This window comes from Argopecten irradians, chromosome 5 (genome assembly GCF_041381155.1).
Source record: "Argopecten irradians isolate NY chromosome 5, Ai_NY, whole genome shotgun sequence".
In the NCBI taxonomy this organism is placed as follows: Eukaryota; Metazoa; Mollusca; class Bivalvia; order Pectinida; family Pectinidae; genus Argopecten; species Argopecten irradians.
In genome coordinates, this window is record NC_091138.1 from 46,823,324 (window position 1) to 46,850,078 (window position 26,755).

At 34.0% G+C, this 26,755-nt stretch overlaps 1 protein-coding gene across 6 annotated transcripts in view; it reads right to left on the reverse strand.

The window, feature by feature from the left end:
* LOC138324056 (transcription factor 7-like 2) overlaps positions 1-26,755 on the reverse strand; it is a 55,535-nt gene that overhangs the window by 23,577 nt on the left and 5,203 nt on the right. For 5 of the 6 annotated variants that reach the window (XM_069269063.1, XM_069269062.1, XM_069269067.1 and 2 more), the window contains exon 3: positions 7,444-7,535. In XM_069269063.1, coding sequence (XP_069125164.1) covers positions 7,444-7,535 — 92 coding nt within the window. Of the gene's footprint in view, positions 1-1,285; positions 1,812-7,443; positions 7,536-26,755 lie in introns of those variants that run through there. The other variant, XM_069269064.1, reaches the window with a different exon arrangement.

Here is a 26,755-nt window from a genome sequence, read left to right on the forward strand (position 1 = left end):
AAATGACCTAATAAGTAAAAACAAATTGATCTTAAACAGTATTAATGCCCTAGTTCTGACCCGATAGCCATGCTGCTCCCCCCTACAACTTGGACTCTTCCACTGTGACACACGTCCATCAAGGAAAATGAGTGCAGGGGCCCATTGAAGATCAGATACAAATATGAACTTGCACTTAATTTTATTAGGCAGTGTGGCTTGATTAAGGCACATTTTATTAATGTTATCTATGAGACTGATATTTTAGGACAAGTCTGGCTTTGTTTTAGGATATTTGGAGTGCTGGAATGGTTTTTAACAGGCATGTACGGCAAGAGAGATAACCCCCTCGGACAGTAAAAACACCCGGAAATGAGTGTTAAATACCTGGTGCCCTAGAAAAATCCTCGGACAATGAGTTTAAAGTCAATAATGCTTGTCATGTCAGCCGGTGACTATGGAAGCATAAATACTTTCATGACACCAAGGGATATATCACAATGCTGGCTGACAAACACAATTACATCTGACACTGGTTGTCCTGATAGCTCTCAGAGCTTTAGATCAGGTGACAAAAATCTCATTTACCCTCCCTAACTCCGACTTCTAAATTTTCTGGCGATTTACTCAAAAGAAGAAAACATATGATAGGTTGATTATTAAGAAGACATTCTATACCCAAGATAAAGGTAGGTAAGAGGGAGAAGACTTTAGCTTCTGTTGTGCAGGCTGACAAAGCAATCAGCATTGAATCACAAAGATAAGATTCCGAGACTGACAAGTGAGCCACACACACTCTACACAAAATTACCCAACAAATCTCAAATGTCCTCCGCAATTAAGCATTGACAATGACGTAAAAATAAATTGCATGTCTTTCAGAAACGTAAAACCAATATTCATTAAACACGTCATTAGCCAGGACAAATTTGTTTATCCATTTAGAAAAGGCATTGAAAATGGACTGTTTCAAAATTATGTTTATTTTCAAAAGGACCCTATGTTTGATTTAAGAAATTCTGAATAATTTCAATTAATTTATTATTCAAATAGATACACAAGAAATATTCTGAAACAATAGGAAATGAAAGAGAAATTTTGAAGAGAATAATTATATGTAAAGGGATCAAAAGAAACTTCAAAAGCAAAATTCTATGACAGTGATGTACAGGAAAAAGAAGAAATTTAAACGAAATTTCAAACACTAAACCTGACAGCAACTTCTGAAAATTTGGATGAAAAACATTCAAAACATTTATGTTCTCAAAAATCACCCAAAATTTTGTTTTTTGAGTAGATGACTTACCGGGAGGGGAACATCGTTAAGTGCACATCCCAAAAGACAGGATTCTGGCCAGATACACACAGGCATCCTGGTACGAATTAGTAGCCAGTCCTTATCCTGCGCGACACTTAGGGGTAGAGGAATGGGTCTATGCAGGGTGGTGGTAGATGAAGATGGTGAGGACGAGCAGCAAGGAGAGGAGGAGGGCGAGGATGAAGCGGAGGTGATGGGTAGGGTGGGGCGGTCCCACATCACTCCACATGCTGGCCCCAGGGTACACACGGTAAATCCTCTGCTGAATCTCTCACTACTAGAGTGACACTGGTGGTGGGCAACGCCTCACGATTCCACCCTGTAGTACTAACGTCTGTGTGTACGTGTGATTCACATGTGGCCCGTTCTCACACCTACACATGTATCTGTCCGAAGGTACAGGTACTACTGGAGCAAGCACATGGCAGGTCTATGGGTACCTACACGGAGGACGGTGTGTGTGTATGTGTGTGTGCCGATTGCCAGTCTATACTAAGTAGTTTGAGATTGCTGACCCTGACCCTAACTGACGGCTCAGCCAATATATCATGTCAGTTGCTAGGCTATGACACTTGACAGATTGATAGTAAAACAGCCCTGCTTGTGTTGTTTGTATGGCGGGCTAAAACACAATTGGTCCGCAGAAAAGGATGAGCAGAAAGTATGAATGGACCCGACCCACTCACACGACCATATACACATAAGGAAAAGATATCATCGCCTTAACACAACCAAATAAGCATAGACACAGGGCAGAGCTCGCCCAATACAAACTTGTCATTCAACTCAATTTAAGAACTTGGTATTTTCTATCATAAGACCATTGATCATATTTAAATGGATATTGTTCTGCAGAACCTGAACACACTTCCTCAGGTTAACACCGAAAGAATTATTATTATTCAAATTATAAATAGCATAAGAAGACTACAGGAAAAGGTTCTGCAGGGGAGCTATTGGTATTTATAGTTTAATGAGCCGATTCTACACTTAATCACCATCTTGTAGGAATAGTGAGAGGTCCTTCGTCAGTCCATCAGTTTGTCCCACCAGCACCCTTACACATCCCACCAGACCAATCAATGGGTAATGGAATTAATACACAACCATTAATTGACAATTTACTTATCAGGACTGTGTTTACTGAGCTGATCAATCAAAGTTAATCAAAGACAGCCTCTCCTTGGTATAGGGTTCCGGACTTGGGGTAGATATGTTTACAGATATCAACAGATACTACTAAGATGTACTTCTGGTGCAACAAAAATAATTACTGAGGATTCTACTAATCATTACCAACACTAGAAATTAATCATTTCATGGAAATAATTTCTTATTCTCGATTAATTGGATATTGACTGATTTCGCTCATAAATCAATGATGTCACAATGGATACCTACGCACAAGGGAGCTAACTCTGTAATATGCGAAGACAGAATAATGAGCCTTTCTCTTATAATTATCTCTTTTCCCCTCGTAATTATTTGTAATGTCCATTTTAAGCACATATGACATTTTATTAACAAGCACATTGGGTATAAGACGTGCAATGTTATAGGGGAGTAGACTGGGGTTCGAACCAGAGATCCTCCAAACTACAGACCAACTTACTACCATATCCACCTACCCGGTCTCCGATCACATGTAACGACAATAGACTACAATGTTGTGTCGGGGTTAACAATACCCCGCCCTAAGACTAGTCGAGCGATTTCAAATAGCACTTAAAAACACCATACATACATTGGAGGGCATCCAAAATATATAAATATATATCTATCTGAATTGAGACAGTGGGAGAACCATTTGACACTTCATATTTGTACGGTTTATTGAGTGTTGTAGGCCGTACCGCGATGAACCTTCCAACACAGTGCATCCACCCACAGAGGAAATATCAAGTGCTATGTTTGGTGCTAACACATCTGAAACCTTAAGTATGATGGCTTTCTTTCCAATATACAAGAACACATATATATTCAATTCTAAATCCCAAATCAACGTCAAAAACCTACAATGAATGATCGTCTCAAGTTACCTTATTTCTAATCGAAGACTTTTGCCATTGCAAAAAAAATATCTATCTGATTTTTCCCATTTGATGATCTGGCCTTGGGGACTTGGACTTAACAGGTTGAAGTGCCAATATCACCCATGCGAAGACCATTTGTCTGCCCTAGCTTTTATCCAGCATTTCCTGCTCATTTTTATGGTGCTACAAAGTAAAACACTTTGAAATTCTCTTGGACAGCATAGATTTTTTGCCTTTTTTACAACAAATTTGAATATAGATTATGGCGGTTTTTCGCTGATAGCCCGATGGGTCAGCATCCATCACGTCCGCAATCCGACTCATTCTGCCCGAGAGAGATCACTTCTCCCAGCTGATAACATAAATTGCTGCTTTTGTTGCCCCGATCCCATTAGATCTTTTTCAGTAGTAACCTGCGCAGTTTGAAGAGATTCCGAGGAAGAAAATGAAAGTTTAGGAGAATCAAACAGTGTAAAGATGGCAATCACACCTCCCCGTCTTATAAAGCAGATTCCGAGAAATCTAATTCCCCTGGCAGTTGTGGCAAGGAAAAACTCGAAGATCAGGAACTCTAAACATTAAGCTGTCTTAATTCTAACCGATTAAGATCAATTTGCCTCGAAATCACTTAAGCTATTTTTGTTTCACATCTGCTAAAGAGATAAACAAATTTTATTGAAGATATCAAAATAACCGTTGTTCATCAATTAGCAGTAAGCTTTCTTGATCGAGTGCCATTATGCTCATTGCTGTAATTCCCTTGTTTTTGCTGATGTAGTTAATGAGGATATCGAAAGTTTATTTTGCTCTAGTTCATCAGGACAAGAGCGCAAGAGTGATCTTTATTAATCTGGTTGATGTGAGAGTGAGTTTGACTTTCTCTTAAATACAAATGCAAGGATGCTGAAGTGAACTTGCCAATTGTCATAAAGTTGGAGTGAGCTTTAGTTTACTATTGTTTATCAGGATGTGAGTGAACCTGCCATAGTAATTTTTGTAATAAGATTACCGAGCTTGTTGACTTTCTCTATTATTCAGTACATCAGAATGTGAAAGTGAACTTACAAGTGAGCCTTGCTTTATAAGTAGTAAGAGAACGACCGAATATAATGTACAGCATCACAAAGAAAAAACCTTATAAATTGTACACTGTACCATTTAATTCATTGGGGGATAGAAATATATTTTACCGCTGTGTTGGTGAATAGAATTGGTTTTTTATAAGATATTGTCCTATCTCTAATAGGTAAAATTTCAATTAACATTTGTATACAGTAGCAGTACTGGTATCGACACTTGGCTTCACTCTTGATAATATTTAAAACTAAAATTTATAATAGTCTCTGTATTGCGCCCACTATTTTCTATTCACACCAACGGTTCGCTTTCTATGTCACAATTTCCTTCATTTATACACGTTTGAAAGAGATTGGGTGAGAGATCTTGGGGCGCCAAATTGAAAAGCTGCCACAGTGAGTTGTAGAAAAGGTTCAAGAGGCTTACATGCCAAACTGGTACTATTGGTAAATAACAATATAGATTGCTCAGCGGCTCTTAGACAACGGGCAGAGCAACGCATGGTTATTGTCAGTAGGAATGTCAAGGAGTACAGGTGCTTATTCTGTTCTAGGTATAGAAGTTTCATCTGGTGGGGTGTAAGGTTAGGGAATGACTCACCTTTCCACTCACAATCACCTCTTCATATCATAGCATTCACTACCACTATTTAGGAAAACTATAAAAAGTGTCAACTCTCTATGTGGTTTCTGGTTTTGAAAGCGGCGATCCGTGCGGTTAAGATACAGGGAAACAAGTGTAATACTAAAAGCCTATCAATGATGGTATAAGGTGATGAACTCCCGGAAATGATTATATCAATTTAATGGATAATACAAAGGTTTTTAAGCTAAAACATTCCAGAACAGGTTTTCTTATAAGTCTAAAATTGATGAATTCTCTCTAAATTTAAAGGTCCATATTTCTCAAATTGATCCCCCAAATTCATCAATTTCAAATTTAGAAGTAATCAAAAGTTGTCCTGAGCCAAATTAGCTAAGAAGGTGGTGTTGACCAATAGTAACTGTACGTAGGGAATTAAACTCTAAACAGGAGCAGCCCAAAATACAGTTAAATTCATCATTGAGTGACGGGAACCAATTCATCTGAAATTTTACCCATCGATTTATAAGTAAGAATAAAGAATTTCATCAACTGGGAAATGCAAAGAAAGCACAGAAACGTAACATTCATTTAGGAAAAGTATGTTTCATCTGGAAAATACAAAGAAAGCACAGAAAAACACATGAAGGAAAATTAGATCTTTGATCATTTTTTAATATCAATTCTGAAACAATATGGATGAAAGAAAACACTAGTTGTGTTCATGAGCAGTAATCTACGAAATCACGTCTATTTCATATATCTTAATGGTTGTTTAAAGCAAGAGGACCTGAGTGTTTTATTTATCTCAATTTAATGGTCTTTTCTATGTACCCATCAACCTGTTATGACACGGCGGTCAGGTTATGTTTCTGTCAGATTCAGATCTATAAATACGTTTTTGTGAGGATTTTTACAGCTGATAGTTTTTGCGGCGAGCTGAGGTTTGTGGCCGGTGAGGGAGACGGCAGATATAGTTGGTCGTGTCACAAGACACATAACCCCTACTTCTACATAATGTATTTTGTATGAATGATTTTTACATTTGTCACGTTAACATCAGCTCTCCAGCATTAGAATGTAAATGAACATTCTTAATAGCATACTTGCATAATAGCAAGATAATGACGCTCAAACTTACTGTTCAACTACAATAGCTTGTACAAATAGCTTGTACAATGCTGGGCAGAGTCTCGTGGAATCTGGTAAATTTACGGGTATGTAAAGGGGGACAAGTCATTTTCTTCATATCTCATTTAAATCACCAGGGTAGCAATTATTCAGAAAAGGAATTAGTAAAGAATTCAAGAATTCCTTTAAGAATCACAGTACCGGTATATTTATGGACAACAAAATATTTAAGCATTATTCTATGAAGAATGTCCTGTTTTTTGTGAATGAGTTCATCAACCCAAAAAATATTATTCTAGTAAGAATAATGCTTATAATTTAATATGAATAATTCAGATAATATTTAGGCATTAATTTTCATGATTTTAATTACTTTTACTTTTACAATAAAACAATGATATCTTAGACAGTAGATTGGGTTGGCCAATGATGGTGCCGCTTTTAAAATTACCGCAAAATCATTCTTTGTGTATGACGTCATAATACTCAACGTAAATTCATCCTGTCTATACAAATATAACTTCTAACCAATAGAAATGAGTTTAACATATTTAATTAAATTATACAATATTGTAATATACTTTGAGGAAAAAAAAACATCATTAAATAGAACACTGAAATGCTTTCAGCATTTAAATTTGACAAAGGTATAAATTATTATTTAAAATAAATTGTTCGCCTGAGAGTTAAAAATATGATATGTAGTGTCTAGAAATTATAACTGCCATGTAAATTAAGGCTGAACATCATGATAGCTTGAGGGCGGGGTTTACATGTAGCTGAACTTATAAAATCTGACCTTACTAACACAAATAAGAAAACAAAATATCATTTGAATGAAATTAAACCCTTGATTGATTGATTACAAACTTACCTTATCCTTAAAACAAGATTGGATAAAAGAATTTTGAAGTTCCAAAGATTTTTTATGTACGAGCTAGATGAATGTATAGATCGATGCAAATACTCTGTAACCATTTTACCTTTTTTGTCATTGGAAAAAAAAAAAAAAAAAGCAGATGAAATTAAATTGTCTCTGAATATCAGTCACATTCTATATATTATTCATTTAATCAAAAACATGGTAGTTTTATATATCTGATAATGATATCAAAAGACTGTACCTGTACCTGAATAAGACCCACTACGCAGCCATATTTTTTCACCATTACCAGGTATTATATTAGCTGACACACCAGAGCAGTGTGACAACATCAATAGATTATGACAGCTAGATGTAACAGCATTGTGCTGCTACAGGATACAAAACTCGCAAGAGTTGTGTCCCTTTGATCAGTTGTCCACACATCAGCAGGTACTTACCAAATTATTTGTGCCGTTGGGGTAGGGTTGATAGGGTACAGAGTACCCAAATCCTCCTGCATTTCTATCTTGTCCTTGATTCCCACCTTTACCTGTAAATATATAAAAAAAATATCCAATTTTTCAGAGACCCATTCTGTAAGGCAGACATTCTTTCCAAAATACCAAAGCGCCAAATTCACACAATTTCTTATCTTAATTTTAGTTATAAAGATGACTTGCATTCCTTTACAAATAAAATAAAGTAGTTTAAGAATTCCAAAATTTTACAAAATGCCTTATTCTATAAATAAAACAATCAAACTTTAACTTTCAGATTTATCCCGAGAGGCATTTTAATTTGTTATTCTAAATCGGAGACATATGTAAATGACTTGCATTCCTATGTATCATGGTTGTGTTTATCACCATATCAGATTGCTAAAATAGTTGTAGAAAAGTCCAGAAGTGGCCGAGTCCATTAAGCCATATAAAAGGTGTATGTACAGCTTAATAAAGTGTGACTAAACAATACTAATTAACACAGAAGGTTTTGTTTAGGACTAACGGTACAGCTGTCCGCTGTGAATGTGTGTAGGGCGCAGTGTATCAATGTCATTTGATTGCTTGATCCAGTCGCACATACACGAAATGTTTAAATAATGACGGGATCTGATTACCCGATATTTCAATCACACCATTATCAAGTTTTACAACTACTAATTCAACAACTTGTATACACATATTCACACAACGAAAGGTAGAACAGTTTAACCATATACAGACACACAACATGTAAGTTTGATACAGCAGCTACAGCTATAATGTGTCAGCAAATGTGTAATTCAGGTAAATGACAGGTAACACACACAGGTAAATGGCAAGTAAAACACAGGTTAATACAGGTAAAACATTTTGTGAATATGGGTAAAACATGTATACATAAAACTAAGGTAATATTTGTGTAAATAAAGGTAAAACTTATTTATGCGATTAACATGTAAAATGTATGTGAAATAACCTTATATGTATGAAAACAACTAATTAAAATAAATACAGGTAAAAAAACAAAGGTTAAGAAAGTAATTACAGGTAAATTATGCAACATATCCCCTACTACATTTCTTAGAAGGATCAAAATTTTCAAATTTATGTATAAAATTCATACATATATAAATGAAAATCAAATATTGAATTCAATATCAAACTCACAGAATATATAATTCTAATAGCTTAAGCAGGTGTATCAGAAATTCTTACTAAAATTCTGATCTGTACCCGACAAAATTATGCACACTAACTAACAATTACAACAATGCAATTCATTTCATAGTAAACCCAATAGCCTATATAATTGCCCGATATTAAGTGCTGTTCACATTTCAATCACTTTATAATCTACATACCGATGTGTGCATTATATGCATTATATAATTTAAATAAAATGATAGCTATAATATATAATTGATCAATACTATACTTACAAAATTATGATTCATTTAGAAATACACACATTATAAAGCAAACTTCTTATTCATTTCATTATTCAAATTTTACTGTTTTGTTAATAATAAATGGATGAAAATTAAAATATTTATGAAATTGTATTTTTCATCAATTCCTTTGAGATTAGATATATATCTCAAGTAATTATAAACAATAGATTCATATGTTAATGAACGCAAGATAAATTATGATTATATTATGATTTTTAAACAAATTTCTACATAATAGCTTCATAAACTATTGGACTAAATTACACATAAAATATACAAAGAAAGATGAACATATAATGACAAAATTGGTCTTTCAATAAAATCTTCATTAAATCAATACTGAAGCTTCCAATGGACATTTTAAAGCATGCTAAAAATTCATCAAAGCCAATTTACCATGATTTTGAATTGCTAAAAAAGGGGAAAATGCTAAGCGTTTCCATGGTTACAGCCCTCCCCTTCCCAGAGGTCGTTTGAACTGTAGAGATGAAAGCCTCTTTACACAGGACAAACATGCAGAGGGTCTGTTTCAAACTGTGCTAGCTAAACATGTAGTTGTATCACTGTTACAAAGTAAAGCTTACCTAAAACTGTATCACATATTTATGTATTATAACCACCATCGGATGAATATTACCACTTTACTCACAAACTTGGCCATTGTAAGAAAAAAAATTTAAAAAAAACCAAATCAACAAAACTAGTATTGACGGTTGCATATAGTTGAATTTACATGCACATATCATGCCTTGTTAAAGACGAGACGCGGTGGCTTTGATGTCGGGGTTTGATCTACCACTGCAATCTATAAGGAGCCGCGACTCAATTGACGATGTTCAGCTAATTACCTTATGATGATTGTTAAAAATCATACAGTAATGCAAACAATCAATAGGTCAGTTAATACAGCGTTAGAGATGTGTAATGATTTTCCATGGCTAAACTCGAGGTTATTGATCTCGACTGCCCACAACTTGTCAGATCACAACCTCAGCTGTCCTGCAATTCATGCTGCATTTTTTATGCAATCCGGCGCTGGTAAAACTAAAATGCTACAAAGGCCCTTATCTGCATAATCTTTCACCATTGTTTACTTTTTTGATCAGGCGATTTGTGATTTCTAGGGGAAAGTCCATTTACCGTGTAATAAACGTTCAATTACATTCACATAATTCTGCATATCTTCTATTAATTTTGCAAGGATTAACAATTGATACAAATCAATCTGTAACTTCTACTGTATTTCACAAAATATAATGTTAACTGACCTCCTAATTGCATGTTCAACTGACCTCCTAATTCACATATTAAACTGAACTCCTAATTTTTATGCTCATTGTTTCACTTCTAAAGGAAACTTTTCTGGTTAAAGCAATGATAATATAACCAATATTTTCTCATTTTCATTTGTTTTCTTTAAATATTTACAAGTTGATATTTCAGCTTATTATCAATTAACAAATTATAACAATATCTGCTGTACTTGTAGAGACAACAAAAGATACTGCAATAATACTCTAGTCAAGCAAAAATCTGTAAAATAATTTTACCACTAGCTTACACATAAGGTATAAATGGAAACAGTATCTGAGAAGAAATGGGCGACAAAGAGTAAATATATCATGGATCTAGATGACAGGATTTTACATAATTTCGCAGACCGTATCGTTTTCATTTGCTTTATTTTAATTCTATAAGTAGAACTACGATGCTGAGATATTCATAAGCACCCAGATAACCTTAACAATAATCACATTTCTACATTCTGAAAAAGATAATATCAGCCAATGTAAGGATTAATATATTCTGTATTATCATGTCCTTTTAGCACTGACTTGGTATATACAATTACACACATTAATGGAAACAAGTTTTCCCTAAACTTCACATTTCTCTATTCACTTTAAAATGTGTCCACTTTTTGTTCATTTCTAATATATTTTTATCACAAATGGCACCTAGATATTAAAACTGATTCAGATTTTCAAATGCAAGAAAAGCATGGTGCACCATATAGCATTTTACCAAGTACATGTAGTAATTGGTTGTAAAATTGGGAATTGATTGTTTTACCTCTTAAACCAAAAGAAGCAAAAGACACAAGAAATAATGGCTATGAAGTATATCAATTTCAGATTTAAAGAATTCCCTTGATCTTTAAATTAGCAATCAAGACCTCTTTGGTTTCTGTTTGAAATTTAGATATCATTAATAAAATACTTTTATCAGGTTGCAGAACTGCTTTCTGACATGTGCTGTTATTAAGGCTGGACTAAGAGGATGAAAAGAAACACAGACGTTCACCTTATCTACCCATTAACTATGACATAACTTTTCTTTTCATGTATTTTGTTATAAAGAGAACACTAGGCAATTAAGCGATAAGATCAATATTCACCAGGTATATTAAACTGTTGCCATTTACTGGTGCTCCTCCTTTTGCCACCCCATGGACACATCACACAGCCGAAACAGCAAGGCTATTTGTTTTCCTTTGGCAGTTCAAATTCTTTGCTAAGTCAATAGGTTTGTGATCATTTCCTTCTATTTATCCATGCTACATTAATATTTGTCGTCTACAGTTAAATAAAGGTGATCTCCCTATATTCTCCAGGTAAATATGACTGCCATGACAAGTGAAGTAATTATCTGCCTTGAAATGATTATCTCCCCTGAAGGAATTATCTCCCTTGAAGTTATTTTCTTCCCAAAGTGATTGCAACCCCTGAATTGATTATTTCCCTTGAAATGATTGTCTCCTGTGAAGTGATTTATCTCATTTTAGGAAGTTCACATTTCCCTTGTTTTAATGATTTTTTAATATTCATTTATTTATTGAAATACCGTTTTTTCTGCTTTTATTTTTCTTGTTTTAATTTGCTAATAGACAAATTAAATTTTAGTTCAAAATATATATCCAAATGATAATGAAAACAAATGACTTAATTTCAACCTCTTTTTAAATAAATCACAAATCAGAATTAAATAGTTATATAAATATGGAGCAATTAATTTTTTAAATAAGAAGTTAATTGGACTATTTGAAGAATTGTTTATAATATGTAAATATTTTGTTAATCAATATTGAAGTAAAACATGGACGTCATAAAATGTCATTAAAATCCATTCAAATAAGTACATATAAAATGTTAAAATTTGTGCAACAATAAAATATTTCCATATATTCAACAAAAGAAAATCTTTATGCCAATAATAATCTGCATACAATTAATCATATAACCAACGATAAAGAAATTCATATGTTTTCCTTAATCAATTTACATATTTTAAACTTTTAGTAAAGCATTCTGCCATGGCTGATTTATGAAATCAAGAAGTTTTCTGTATTATAACCAAATTTATCTTAGCTGAGTGTACCGCTTCAAAAGCCGACCTTTATTTCACAACAAAAAAGGCCCCGAACACACACAATGACGTGAGAAAATACTACCATAAAGGCTCATACAAAAATTCAAATTATACATAATTGTATCTTGAATGGACAATATCACACATTACACATCAAAAATATAATATAAGCATCAAAGAGAACTTTACATAAAATCTAATTAATTGCGCAAAATTAGTAACACCGGTGCTCTTCTCTATTAATGTAGTGTAGTTGTCATAGCAATAACACCAAATCATTTTTTTTATCAAACTAACCTATTAAGTTTTTCGTAGTCGAAGCTCCACATGCACAACATCAAACACACACAGGGCGACAGTCTGCCCTCTGAAGCTCTGTTAAAAATCAATCGGCACCAAGCACCTGACATTTAGCCAACTCCCTGCGAGATCTGGTGACAAAATTCCTCCAAAACACGGGATTGTCAGTCGCAAGTGACCATAAAGTAAGTTAGTTTGAATTAAAACAAAGACTAGTCTCAGTTTTATACATTTCCCTCATCTGTCAGAACGTGTGAATCCACACAAATCGCAAACGTCAATGCAGTGACAAACTTCTTTATAACACCTTATATATAGCTAGCCTATCTCCAATTCACCGGCAGTAAATTTTTAAATCCATCCATTTAAGACTATTGCTGCGTATGGATGAGTGATTTTTCAAAAGTCAATGATTCGAAAACTTTAAAACTTTTCATTTTTGACACTCAACTTGAATGATTATGTATTAAGATGGAAAAACTAGGATATATTAGTGAGGAAAGCACAGCTTATCTAACATCTCCCATCCAGCGAAGTTATAACAAGACTGGAGTGGAGACATCAAAGGCGGTGGAGACTCCCATCCTAATTATAACAATAAAAGTCTGCCGTCCTAAACGGTAGTCCTGCTCCACCTCACCAGCACAAATTCAGTCTAAGATGACAAAATCCTCCCATGTTTCATATCAATGCTAAAATTTAAACTGCACATCTGAACTACCGCCACTTGAGTTGCCAACTTTTTCAGATGTTGCTCCATTTGAAGCCGCTGACTCAAACATCAAAGAGAAGATGAAAGACGGCCACAATGTAGAAAAGGGGGGCACAATCTCCCCCCAATGCATCTGCTGTTGCTATTTCTCCAGCTTCCGCAGCCAGCCTACAGATTCGACCCTTTCATTACCGACATCACAAACTTTTACATTATCCTTCAAAAAATAAAATTGATTGCTTAAATATTTTTCCACCTGAAAATTAACTTAGGAAATATTTAGATGGCCTATGTGATTGTGAGTATGTCGGCATTTGTTGTTTGTTTTAAGCTGTTTGTATAAAACAAGCGGTATCAAAGTCAACCGCCAGATTCCTGTGGTGTTGATGTCTCCGAAACCATATCAATCTTTCATGATGATGAAATTAAAACGTAAGCTACCTTTGAGTTGAAAGAGTGGAATTTAATCACAATCTTTAGAATCAATCTCATCAATTATGAAGGCTGCAGCTCAAATAAATAATTCAGCGTGACCTTTTAGAAGTACAAATGTTATTATGTCTCTCAGTGACTCCCCAATGTCAGTAAGCATTTTATACATTAGCAATTAAGCATTACTCTCTCGTTGGATGTTTGCAGCTTCCAATGCCTTCTTAACCCATTAATCGTGACTTCTCATTCCATATTTGGTAAGTAGTATAATACTACGGTTATCTATAAATAGGTTTTTAGTTGCATTGTGTCAATGTGTGTGAACCCTTTATAAATCAGGTGTCGTTTTATAGATGAAAATTAATTTACAACTCATTTCATATTCTTTATCATCTATAACAACGAATCCTGTTATATAATATAGCTGTTTGTTTATTTCTAGCTCTACTGGTTTACATCCCAAGTGTAATTGAAAGGTTTGGTTTGACTTGGTGTATGTATAATATACCATATAAATTAAGACATGCCAGACAGGGTGATGGAAAGCCAGAGTACTTGGAGAAAAGTAACAACCATATATTAGTACATATACTAGCTCCCACGCATGGAACTCAAACTTGTAACCCAGTGGTGGAACTCAGAAAGGATAGTGAAAAAATGTCAGACACCTTAACCACTCTGTCACCATAGACATTTTGTATGAACTGTAATATCAGACACCTTAACCACTCTGCCACTGTGGACCATTTGAAATGTTTGATGTCAGAAGGTGGTACCATGTACAATATGGCGTTGGTTTAGCAATTAAAATGTCAGTCACCTTTACCACCCCGCAACCGTGGACAATCGGATGTCACTGAAGACACTGTGGTACCATATATATGGCGTTTGGTTTAGCACTCAGTGACCTGACTCACCTAGTCCACCGGTCCTCTTGATGATGTAGTTAAAGTGGATCAACCACAATCAATATCTCCACACTCAATGTCCTTGTACATGTCATACTTTACACTCCCAGACACTTTACAGACCAAATGTTACGACATAGCTACCAACAGTTCATGTCATAATACTATGACATACAGATACTATCAGTAAACGTCATAATACCATGACATGCTACTATCAGACTTGTGCACAGATAATGTCCCTTCAATGACGGTACAAGTAACATTTGTACATCATTAGTCATACTTAGTCATTGCACAGTATATACCCAGAGTCCCTAACAACTAAATGTCATAAGACCATGACATAGGAACCAAGACCTTGTCATGAAATGACAACACTTGTAGTAAGACATTGTCATAAGACCATGACATGAGTACAAGCAGTTGCTAGTGTTCAAATCAAAACAAAAGTATGAAAAGATTTTGTAATATTTCATTTGACCATATGACCAAGCAATTCAATGGTACCATGACCAATGTCATAATAATAATCATACAGAAGTAGCCAGACCTTGACCTCAAGGTTAAAGGTTAAGAACTTAAGGTCAGTCTATAGAGGTGTGGAACAGTAACCAGATTATGCCAGCTGTAGGTTGGTGCTTTTTCTCTGGAAACTCTGTCTTTATTTCAATATCAAAACATGTAAGGTCTGACTGTTGCTGTTTATACATGGTGAGTAAAATAAACAATTTTAAACAATAATCAAGGGGTCAGTCTATTTGTGCAATAACCAGCAGCATCTTAATTAAGTTAATCACAATTCCATACTTCCTATCCAGTCTATAATAGGGATAGTTGTACATGAAGTACTTAGGAACGTGGTTAAAGTACTTTAATTCCTTTAAGACAGGCACATGTTACTGTTAAAACTATGTGTAACACACCACCACACTTGTATGAACCTAATTACAAGAGCTATGATGAATCAAGGCGTATTAACTCCTTAAAACCACAATGTTTTAAATTTAAATAAACTTCAAAATGACACGTGCCTACTCTGTAGCTCTCAAATATCCCATTTCAAACTCACAGCCGACTAAATCTCATAACAGGAGTTATTTATTTAAGGAGCCCTGTTGAAACTCGGAATTAAAACTTTTTTTTAAAGATGTTATACATACTTCTAGCAGGAGATTAGTTTCAGCATCAGTCATTTTCACACACTGTTATTACCAACACTTGACCTTAAGCTAATCAGAATCTATAACAAGCTGCAAGGGAACCCTCAAAATATTAATTTGTTAACAACTTCCAAGGATTTTCAGGAATACAGCCGATGGTTCGTACTCTTCAGACACTTGGCTTTCACATTTGTCTCAATACTGTTGGTGTTATTCCTACACGTTGAACCATCCACCTTTGTCCTCAGGAAAATTTTATTGCAAGCTTGAATTGGCTGTACAGGTAAAAGAGAATCACATATGATTTTAAGTTTTTGTCACTTCACCATATCCCTTAATTATACAGAAAGTCTACCATGACAATCTTCAGGAGATTGCTAACACCTACAACTATCCAAAAATTCAACTAAATTTTACTGAATTCCATTTTGAACCAAGTACATTAATTTGTCACCTCTAATTCTACAGGAAATCGACAATACATTACCTCGGATTCTAAAGGTATTCTATAGGAAATCTACTGTACATTGCTACCTTCTGCATGACTCAAAGTAACCAAATCGTTTGTACTAGTTCACAGAGTACTTTGTACTGCCCCCACTTCAATCCTATCTAAATTCTAACGTTCTTTAGAAATATTTTCTGCTCATTTACTCTTTAACTTTTAAACTTTTAACTTCAAAACAAATCAGGTAGAACAACACGGATGATAAGAATTCATACAAGATTATGATTTTAAATGGTTATAATGTTTTTTGTTTCATTCTCTATTAAGATCAATTATATTCGCTCATGTGTCCACTGGGCGACTAATTTAAACCATTTAACAATGAAATAAAGCAACAAAACAGATCAAAAACAGGTACACTCCGTCAAAAGGATCAAATTGACAAAATTACTACGACTTCCTAAGATACATATACCTGTTTAAAATCTCATTACCGACACAGGTAAAAAGTTCTGCACATTATAGATGCCCAGTTAGGGTTTAATTTACCCAAATGCACACCCAACTTTCCTTGAAAATGAACTTCAAAGGAAAATCAGGCAACAGGTGAGTTAGCGAGTGTTAGTACTATATCTGTGGGTATAATATCCCCTTACACAAATGCAGGGCGCTGTGTTTGTTCAGTCACCCACATCAAAGCGCAGGAGTATCAGGTGAACGAATAGCCCTTTGTCTATTGTCGGCACCTAAACAGGTAGGTCAACTTTGGCCCAGCGCCTCCTCGGCCACACTCACAGGGGGAGGAGGGAGGGGGTTTGAACCTGTGACGGGAGGACGGGGCTCAGGTAAAAATCCTACAAAGCTAAATCTTTAATACTCCCTACAATCTATATCATCAATGTTAATCACACAGTGAATGACTCATTCCGGGAGAAATGCCTCACAGGAACATTTTATTTTCACCGTCACTTTTAGAGCCACAGTTTAAACTATGAATGAGAGATTAAAACACGATAGTAACAGTGCGCTAATCACGACCGTCATCTTCAGATCATTTTAAACTTACTATTACCACGAGAATACATTCCCAATAAATAATATACCCAAGGCTTTTTAGATTTTAATTTTTCTAAAGGATAATATGTAGGGAACTTTCACTGAAACCATGTGATTATGAATATATCTCGATCTTTTACGAGATGACACAAGTGTAAAACCGGACTTTGAAATAACACCCTATTAACATTTCCTGTCTTTAACATCACTTTGCCCCTCGTCTGTGATCTCTCGTGATTAAACCCCGCACTTCAAACAATAGCTCTGTTACTACAAATCTACAAACAATACAGATAATTCAGCAGCCTCCATCCAGCTCCCAAATTAACATTACATACTTTTGATATACATACTCATGATCAAGCACAATAAAACCATTATACACACTTACACATGCCTTACATACATTCGTTTCATAAATGAAAACTGTTCATTTACGCATATTTCACCTATTGCTGATTTTTAAATTGATATCGGCGATTCCGTCACCAAGTTTGCTAGATGATTTAAGACGTTAATAATGGCAGTTTAGCTACATTAACAACAGGATGCATTGGCCAGCCCCTCCCAAACTGTTTTGTTTTCATCCAAATATTTTCCCCAAGTGGTCGTTCTTAAAAGTGTTGGTGTCATATGAAGCAGAGATTCCCCGAATATTGCAAACAATTTGTTCACCGCTTTGTAAAAATATGTACAGATATAAGAGCTATCATATACCAGTATTTTATAGTCCTTAGTTGTGAAATCATTAATTTAGAAATTATTAATTTAATGCATTTTCACCTTTAATGTCTAATTAAATTTCAATAATTAATCAACTAGCCATCGTAAATTTATTTCAACAAATACTTGGATTAAAACTTTTTTTTTTTTTGCATGACGGACACGGAAAAATTATAGAAAACTTTTTCACGTCCATTGTATTATTTGTTACAAGCTCTGTGACTTAATAGTTTAATTTGTGTGTATTTATTGGATAATGACTAATTTAAAATAATCTTGCAAATTACAATGAAGAAATGATAATTCAATAACACAAAAAGCACACAAACTATTTGATTTCTATCATAAAATATAACTTAACAGAAGCATTAATTTCATCAATGAGACAATTACGGTATTTGTTAAATAACAAAATTATTAATTATTAATTAACGGAATTATTATAATTTTATATTATCCGCAATTGAAAAGAAAGTCTGGTTTTGATTCGTTATATCTGGATTTCAGCTAGAATAAATGTCAAATTAATTAATTCATTATTTCCTTAAATGGTGTAAAATTGAGAATACTTGCTACCTACTCCAATTATAGCGTCCAATAAAAGGAAACTGAATATAAATTTGAGACAACGAATCTATATTATCTTATATTATATTCTGGTGAGAACTAATGAGAATTCAGTGTGTACATTTACAAAATTATAAAATCCTGACGATAATTAATGTGAGACGGCACCTGTAAGCCAGTAATTACACGATCATTACAACATGTGTCAACAATTTTAAAGCTTAACCCAACCAACTTTCCCCATCACATCTAAATTAATGTATAGCGATAGACTTTCTCCAAAACAACTCCGGCAACATTAACCCACACAAAATATCATATTCAGGAGTATATCAAGGGGCAATATGGACTAGCAATCGTCATGACAATTCCAGAAAGAAATTAATTCTGCATTCTTTACTTTTAGATGCTTACGAAGGGAAAAGTTTCAGTAAATAGGAGACAAGTATTGGACACATAAGTCATTAGGCACACCATTAACATTTCGACTCGCATTCCGGGTATACCATTTTTACTTACACAGCACCTGATGTCCACCTAAAACCGTTCTCAGGTTAATAAATTTAGATATCTACACATTTCTATAGTTACAGGTTAATAAATTTAGATATCTACACCTGTATATAGTTACAGGTTAATAAATTTAGATATCTACACCTGTATATAGTTACAGGTTAATAAATTTAGATATCTACACCTTTATATAGTTACAGGTTAATAAATTTAGATATCTAAACCTTTCTATAGTTACAGGTTAATAAATTTAGATATCTACACCTTTATATAGTAACAGGTTAATAAATATAGATATTCACCTTTATATAGTTACTCTTATACGCTGCGTTTGGTTAGTGAAATTTCTTAACGATGGAAATGTATCAACAATTTTAGAGCGTGTAAGTAATTCTCAGACATTCTGTTATAATTATTGTATTGTGTATCGCAGAAGGGATTTCTTTTGAAGTGTATGCTTCATAGTTTTTAACAAACATGATAGCTTTACGTTAATAAATGTTTCTATCCGATAGGTACCGGCATTCAGCGTGTTATAGCTTAATTAATATAATTTCAATAATTAATATAGTCATAAGCTCTCATATTTATTGTTTAGTCCCATAGAATCCCATGTTATCACTAACATATATATATAATTAAATTATACCTAAGCATGCATGAACACTCAAAAGTTTACCAAACGGTTACATAACATCAGCATAACTTATAAAACCGAAGATATGATAAATTTAAACAGCTTTACGCAAATTACGAGGCGAAAAACCTCTTAACATTTGCATCAAATCATGATCACTTAACTATATATATTCTGTCCTTTGAAGTAAGCATATAAAAATAGAACACGTTGAAGTCGTCGTGTCATTCTGCATATTGTACAATGTTTTACCTTCAAATGTATATTATAATCATTCACACTGGAGTCCGCCATGAAATCGAATCATTCAACGAATGCAATAAACATATCAAAACAGCATATCTTCTTAAAAGTTTTTAATTTCCCCATCATTATAAAAGATACCCCGTTTCATTTTAAGTCTAATTTGAAATTAAAGATGGCCTCTCCCAACAAAGACCAACCTCAAAATAATGATAATAAATAATTTCACAGCTGAGTGACCCAGTAATAAGGAAGGACTGTATATACAACCCAGGCTTTGATGTGTCTTACTCGACCCCCAGGGCAAGACACATGACAAATATACTGGTCAAGGGGTCATATGTACTGACCACTAGACAATAACAAACCTCTCAACGACCCAGATGCTATTGTCTTTGTTTCTTTTGACCTTTGACCTGAAGCCCAGCCTTGGAGTGTACATACCATATAAGGCTGATGACAAGTGAATTCTGAATCTGACAATGTCAGCATCATTTCTCATTAATCTCTATAATGGATGGAATTTATGTTCGGTAAATGTTGCAAGTACTTTTGTTTTAATGCCTACCTTATAACTTAAAATCAAGATAGTACTGCCCTTCTCCCCTCACCAAATTAAACTTGTGTTTGCAAGAAAGATTTTGTCCTATGACTACGCTTTTTTATGATATTGCTGTCACAATCATGCAAAAAAAATCTTTATCCTACGATTGTATCATCGGCATAAAATCTTAGCGGCTATCTAAATTAATTTAAATAATGGTAGCACAGGAGAGTTTTGCCGAAGCTGCACAAGCTCAGGCATTTAGTGTGTTTAATTCAATAATAATGTGTCCCCACTTCAATTACATTTACATTTTATGATGAGATTATATCACAGAATGTGAGGCGTGCATTTAATCTAGCCACCTTATCATGGCACTGCCTTGCCTCAGAAATATTATCGCTCAAATACTAAAAGGATATTATTGTGTAATGGTGATAAAATGGAACTTTAAGGTAAAAGAGGTTTAAGTCCTGAAAGAGCAACTGAAAAAACGTTTGAGATTTTTTTCCTCCAGTTTTATTTAGATGAATTTGTTTCCAGTTAATAACCTTGCGGGTCTTCACACGTTTTAGCTTTGAGAATTAATAACGATTCCATTTCAATTAATATAACTAAATATCCCATAGAAGAGTAACGTATCCGCAAATTGACAATATTTGATACCCAGCCTAAAATTCTTTCTTTATTGGCGATGCATTTCCTAAACCTCTTACTTCCAAATGAGATTGCCATTTCAAGAATTCATCACAAAAATCCCACCAACCACATGTACACTACACAACAAACAGCTTGGTTTGTATCAAAACCCGCCGATACTAAAATATATTTGCATAATAAAGGGACCAACTGTTGTCTTAAATAATAATTACAGCTCAGGAAAAAAAATAATCTCACTTTCATTAAGACGATTTCAAATTCACTTTCATGTTGTTGTTTTTTTAAATTATGGAAGCATATATAATGAGCTGAATATTAATTAAGTTTTTTTTTCAAGATCCAATGAGAGAACAAACTGAATGCTCTGATAAAGTCTGAATGAAGCTGAACAATGAATTGTCTACTCGCCTTCGAACATCACATCAGACTTACCTGTCTAGTATAAATTATAAAGGAAATCCTCCTGTTTCACCTGGCTACAGATATAGCACGAAAGTAAAACTCTCAGCACAAGATGAAATACGAAGGTGAAAATTTCGGGCTGGAGGTACTATGTAGCACCATTACCAAATGTTGAGGTGGTGGACAACTCGTGCTGACAGTAGTACTAACTTCTGATTTACCTAGAGACAGGTTAGGTGGAATTTGTGGTAAGCATATACCCTAGTTCATTACGACAAGCTCCTCCCCTTGGCCTGGCCAGCCTGTGACTGCAGACAATACCGACGGATGATATGGATGTTGCACAAACATCAAACGCGACAAAAGACTACTGAGAAACATGTTACAACCAACATCAAACCAAACTCAGAAACACAACCTAACCATCGCCATTATCATGCAAATTCCGGCACAGGCCATGATCAAGGGGAGGCATAATTCAATATATCTTTTGGTCTTTGAGTTCTTTTTAATGTTGGTAATTATTGTTAATTAAGACCTTTTCTTGTAGATCTAATCCCAATAAACTCGACATGATTGATCTGGGTCTAACTTTTTGTGGAAAGCCTTCAGCTTTTTCTGTAGTTAGGAAACACAAAAAGACTGGGAGACATGCTGGCTGAGGGTAAGTCAAATATCTGACCGCTTGATTAGTCAACTTACAGCTACCCAAGTTTATATAGATCTACATGGGACCAGTTAAAAACAAACTCTAAATATCTTTTGATCTTTTTTCACAGGCCCAAAGATCTTTTGCAGTGAAAATTTCCCAATTTTTTAATTGCCGACAAGCAACATCAAAAACAGCAGCTCTGTGGAGGCTATTGGACCAAAGGAAGTTAGCTAATGCTTAGAACTACTCATCAAAGCGTGGTAATGAAATAACCAGTCGCTAACTGATGAATGTCGTGCACCTCCACACAGTCATAAGTCTACAGAAATAACCAACGATTATAAAATGAAATGGCTGTAATATTTGTATTAAAGATTAAAGTGCTCGTAATCTGGACTTGTCATATGATCTCATGCATCTCTGCCCTGGAGAATACCACAAACTGACCCTTACTGAGGAACACCATTATTTCCATCAAGTGATCTGTCACAGTGGCCGGCCCCCCTCCTAGCTGCTGCTCCTTTCATTGTCACCAGTTTATGAACAGTTTGACCTCGGAGATTGCCAGGTCAACATGTTTAAACCACAATATAATTGTCCTTTCAAGAGTAATTGTGGTGAAATCTACAGATCACCATGTTCAATGTGACAGCATGATGCATTTTCTCAATTTAACAGACTTTATATGTCAGACACCGCATTCCCGAATTATAATATCACATGCTATAAATTCTTGGTCACTTTAGTATCAAAACCCTTGTTGAGCTGCCTATAGAAATTGTTGTATCTTGAATCAAAACAATTCAGCAAAACTTTACAAAAATTATAAAATTGTTATTGCATAACCAATTTTGCTTTTGTATCATTTATATAAAATTTACATTTTTTGTTGTTTATAAAATTCACTTTTATTATTTCATTTTCATCTTATTTTTTTCTTCTTTTTGTTTCAATTTAATTTCTTACTGATAAAATCATTGCAATGATGATAATAAAATGAGTAATTTGAACAGAGATATACAACTCTCTGGCCTAATTGTACCAGTATTCGTGGACTATACATGTTCTTTGAGAACAGAGATAGTATTTTATCAGACCTGTTAGCCTATCTACGTACTTTGATAAGCTGGCCAGCAGTCGAAGCCCTTGGAGCCACCTCACACAATAAACCTGTTCACCCATATACATACACGCACATCAAAATGTTATGATTCTGTGATTTTTCTCTACCAAAGTGTATACAGTCTCCCAAAAGAAATTAATTTCCTGTGGTGCCACAAACATACCACCAAACTTGTACTGACGCAATATTATTATTGTGATTTTTGTGAAAAAATTTTGTGTGAACTTATGCCTTCAATATTGCACTTTAAAGTAACTATTATTGGTGAAATTCATGAAAATTCAGTGAATTATTACCAAATTGTACTAATTACATTTTAAGTTGTTATTGTTGAAATCCAGGAAAATGCGCATGTGACAATGAACCAACATAGGATATTTTAAGATTCTACCTTGCCAGTGTTGTCAACTTCATTAAGTGCGTCAAATCTAGATCTACAAGACAATCGCTCAGTCACTCAGGGCGTGTGCCGATTCAAAGAGCATACATTAAATGGTCGACTATCTTTACGAATGCCCTAGTCCATATCTTTCTACCGATGTCACAGTACCGTTGTATCGTCCAAAGATCGCTACCTTTCTCATACTGAAGAGTAATTTATTTAACAACGCTGTAAATCACACATCGGGTTTCATTCTGCAGATTAAAACATGCTGTCTATCGTCTAATCATCAACGCAGACATATCACTTTTCACTCACTGAACTTTTTCATGACACAACCTGATAAAAGTGTAAGTAATTCTTTCTTCAATCAACAAATGTACTCAGTGAATTTGTGTGAATTTACACAATCCCAGACAACCAACTGACCTTATCAAAGGAATGCTTTTTATCACAATATCGGAAAAGTCGCTGCTATGCCATATGAATATCACGTACTAAGTACATTTATGTATATATATAATTATAACAATACATAAAGGTACATTTATGTATATATATAATTATAACAATACATAAAGTATAATTTACATAAGTTTCACTATGTCACAAAACCTGTCCTGTACATTCGGACTTCATTTTCCATCTAATATTAGATATGGTTTATTTTGACTTATTCAACCCTGTACACATTTGAACTTCTAAATCAAAAGCTAGAAGAGTTCATTATGAATTTTCGAGGGGTGGGGGTGGGGGAACAATGAGTTCATTTATTGACCTGGTAAAATCTTAGTAATGACCATGTATTTATGTTGCTTATGTGGTTTCGTTATTTTTATCAAACCAGCAGCAGTTAATAAGTTATACTTGATACACGATACAACTAATTAAGGATGGACAGAGCACATGGACTTCTCATATCTAAATTGTATCTTATATAGATACATATATACTGACCATACCTTACGTAGGGGAGATTGCCATGGTCATCTTTCACTTCCATGTAAATATATCTTGAAAACACTTGACGATGATGACTAAGAAACGTATCTAGTAATATTTCATGCCATTTAAAATGTACATATGTATCATGGTTTTCCAAAAAAAAAAGTTAAATAGCTACACAAAATGACACACACATCAGACGGTACCTAGCCTGTAAAATGTTACAACATACGCAACAACCATATTTCATTTTCACATAAAAAATAAAAATTTCACCTAAAACCACTGCAAACCAACACTTTTTATAATTGGTGTTAAGTTTTCAAGTGTATATATTTATATACAGCCAATTAAATACAAAATCCCACTCAACCAGAAAATATAGATTATAATGTTAAAAATATTTATAGCACTGCGTATATATATCTTGATTAATAGCGCCTTAATCTACACCTTTTCTTTGTGGTTTACGTCATAGGTTTTATTCACTATATCAGTCACAATATCTTTATAAATATTTTACATAATGTACATTGACAATTAAAAATATATGGCATAAACAAGTGACTGTAGTTTCAATGTTCCTTGATTTATGGAATTTTTCCACTAGAAAGCAACAGTTAGATTTAATTTCTGATTTTTTTTATGTTTTATCTACAATTTGTTTACAAAGAACATTGGTGAAACTTTTTTCATTGGAAATGGTATCAAAAGGACAGAATCGGAACTTACAGTTGTCTAATATGGTACCTAGTACTACCTACGTCACAGTTTTCGGTTCACTGTTGTTTAGGCTTGAAATAATCAAGTACAAAGTCATTCTGCCATCCTCATAAATAATAGACTATATTAAAATATTTTACATGAACAAATGTTTAATTATTATTCAGTACATTAAAAATCATTAATGTATGCGCATGATGTAGATTCTACTGATAAAAATATAAATAACTATATAAATTCCCTGACTTTGTTTTACTAAAATTTCAACATGTGGTGATTTCCGATAAACCTATATTTTCATTTATTTCATGAATTCTACAGTAAAATATTTCAGTGAAAGATCAAAATAATTTTTGGGAATTCAGCAGCAAGATATTTTAGTGAAAGATCAAAATAATCAATAGGACTTAATTCTTCTTTAAAAAATATCTACTGGTATTTCATAGACTGATATCAACATCTGGTTTGGTTGGCTGCGTTTATTTATAAGGTCACATATATATTTTGTTATATAGTGATCTACCCTTGCTCCTTCTTGCTCCATGTGAGGCGATGCTCTCAGAACCAGTCTGGGAACCAACTCTCCCGTCTCTTTGATGTTTTGCTACAGAGCAGCAATATCACTTCATCAAAGGCTCGGGGATAAATCTAATTTCTTACTTAATCTTCATGTTACTTCCCCCATTGTACCAGTTTCTTATGATATTCTCAACGAGTCTATTTTTTTTAAGGTGGCGGTATATTTATTCTAATTACCAAGAAATCAATTCATAACTTTGTTTATTCAGGTTCCCACAGAATTCTGTCACTTAAATTCTTTGTATGGTATATATATGTATTCCATCTTTTTATTTTTCAATGTAGAGTTATCTGCTCCTGTACGGGATACAACTGTTTATAATTTTTTGTGAAGCCATAATAAATTTGCAGAAAATGGAATAGAAGTTTCTCACGCAAAGTAACATTTTAGCAATAATCAATACGTTCGCCAACAACTCAGCATGTATACAAATACTAAGAATTTTTAAGCAAGAAATTTCATCAAAAGGTAATCTTTGATTTTTAAACTATTGTATATGGTAATACTCAAGTTATAATTGATAAATCGAACTTACCACTAGCTGATTTAAATATTGTGAAATATACACGAATATTCACCAATATATAAATAATTTGAATATTAATCGTGTAAAAAGACAAAGAATAACCTTTCCCGTCATGACTGATTCTTTTCAAAGCAGCTAAGATATTTATCGAGTCTTGGACTCCTGAAGTCTACCAGTATCTCAAGTGTTAATTATCATGGCTTATTGCAGGGGCGATGCTGTATCAAGT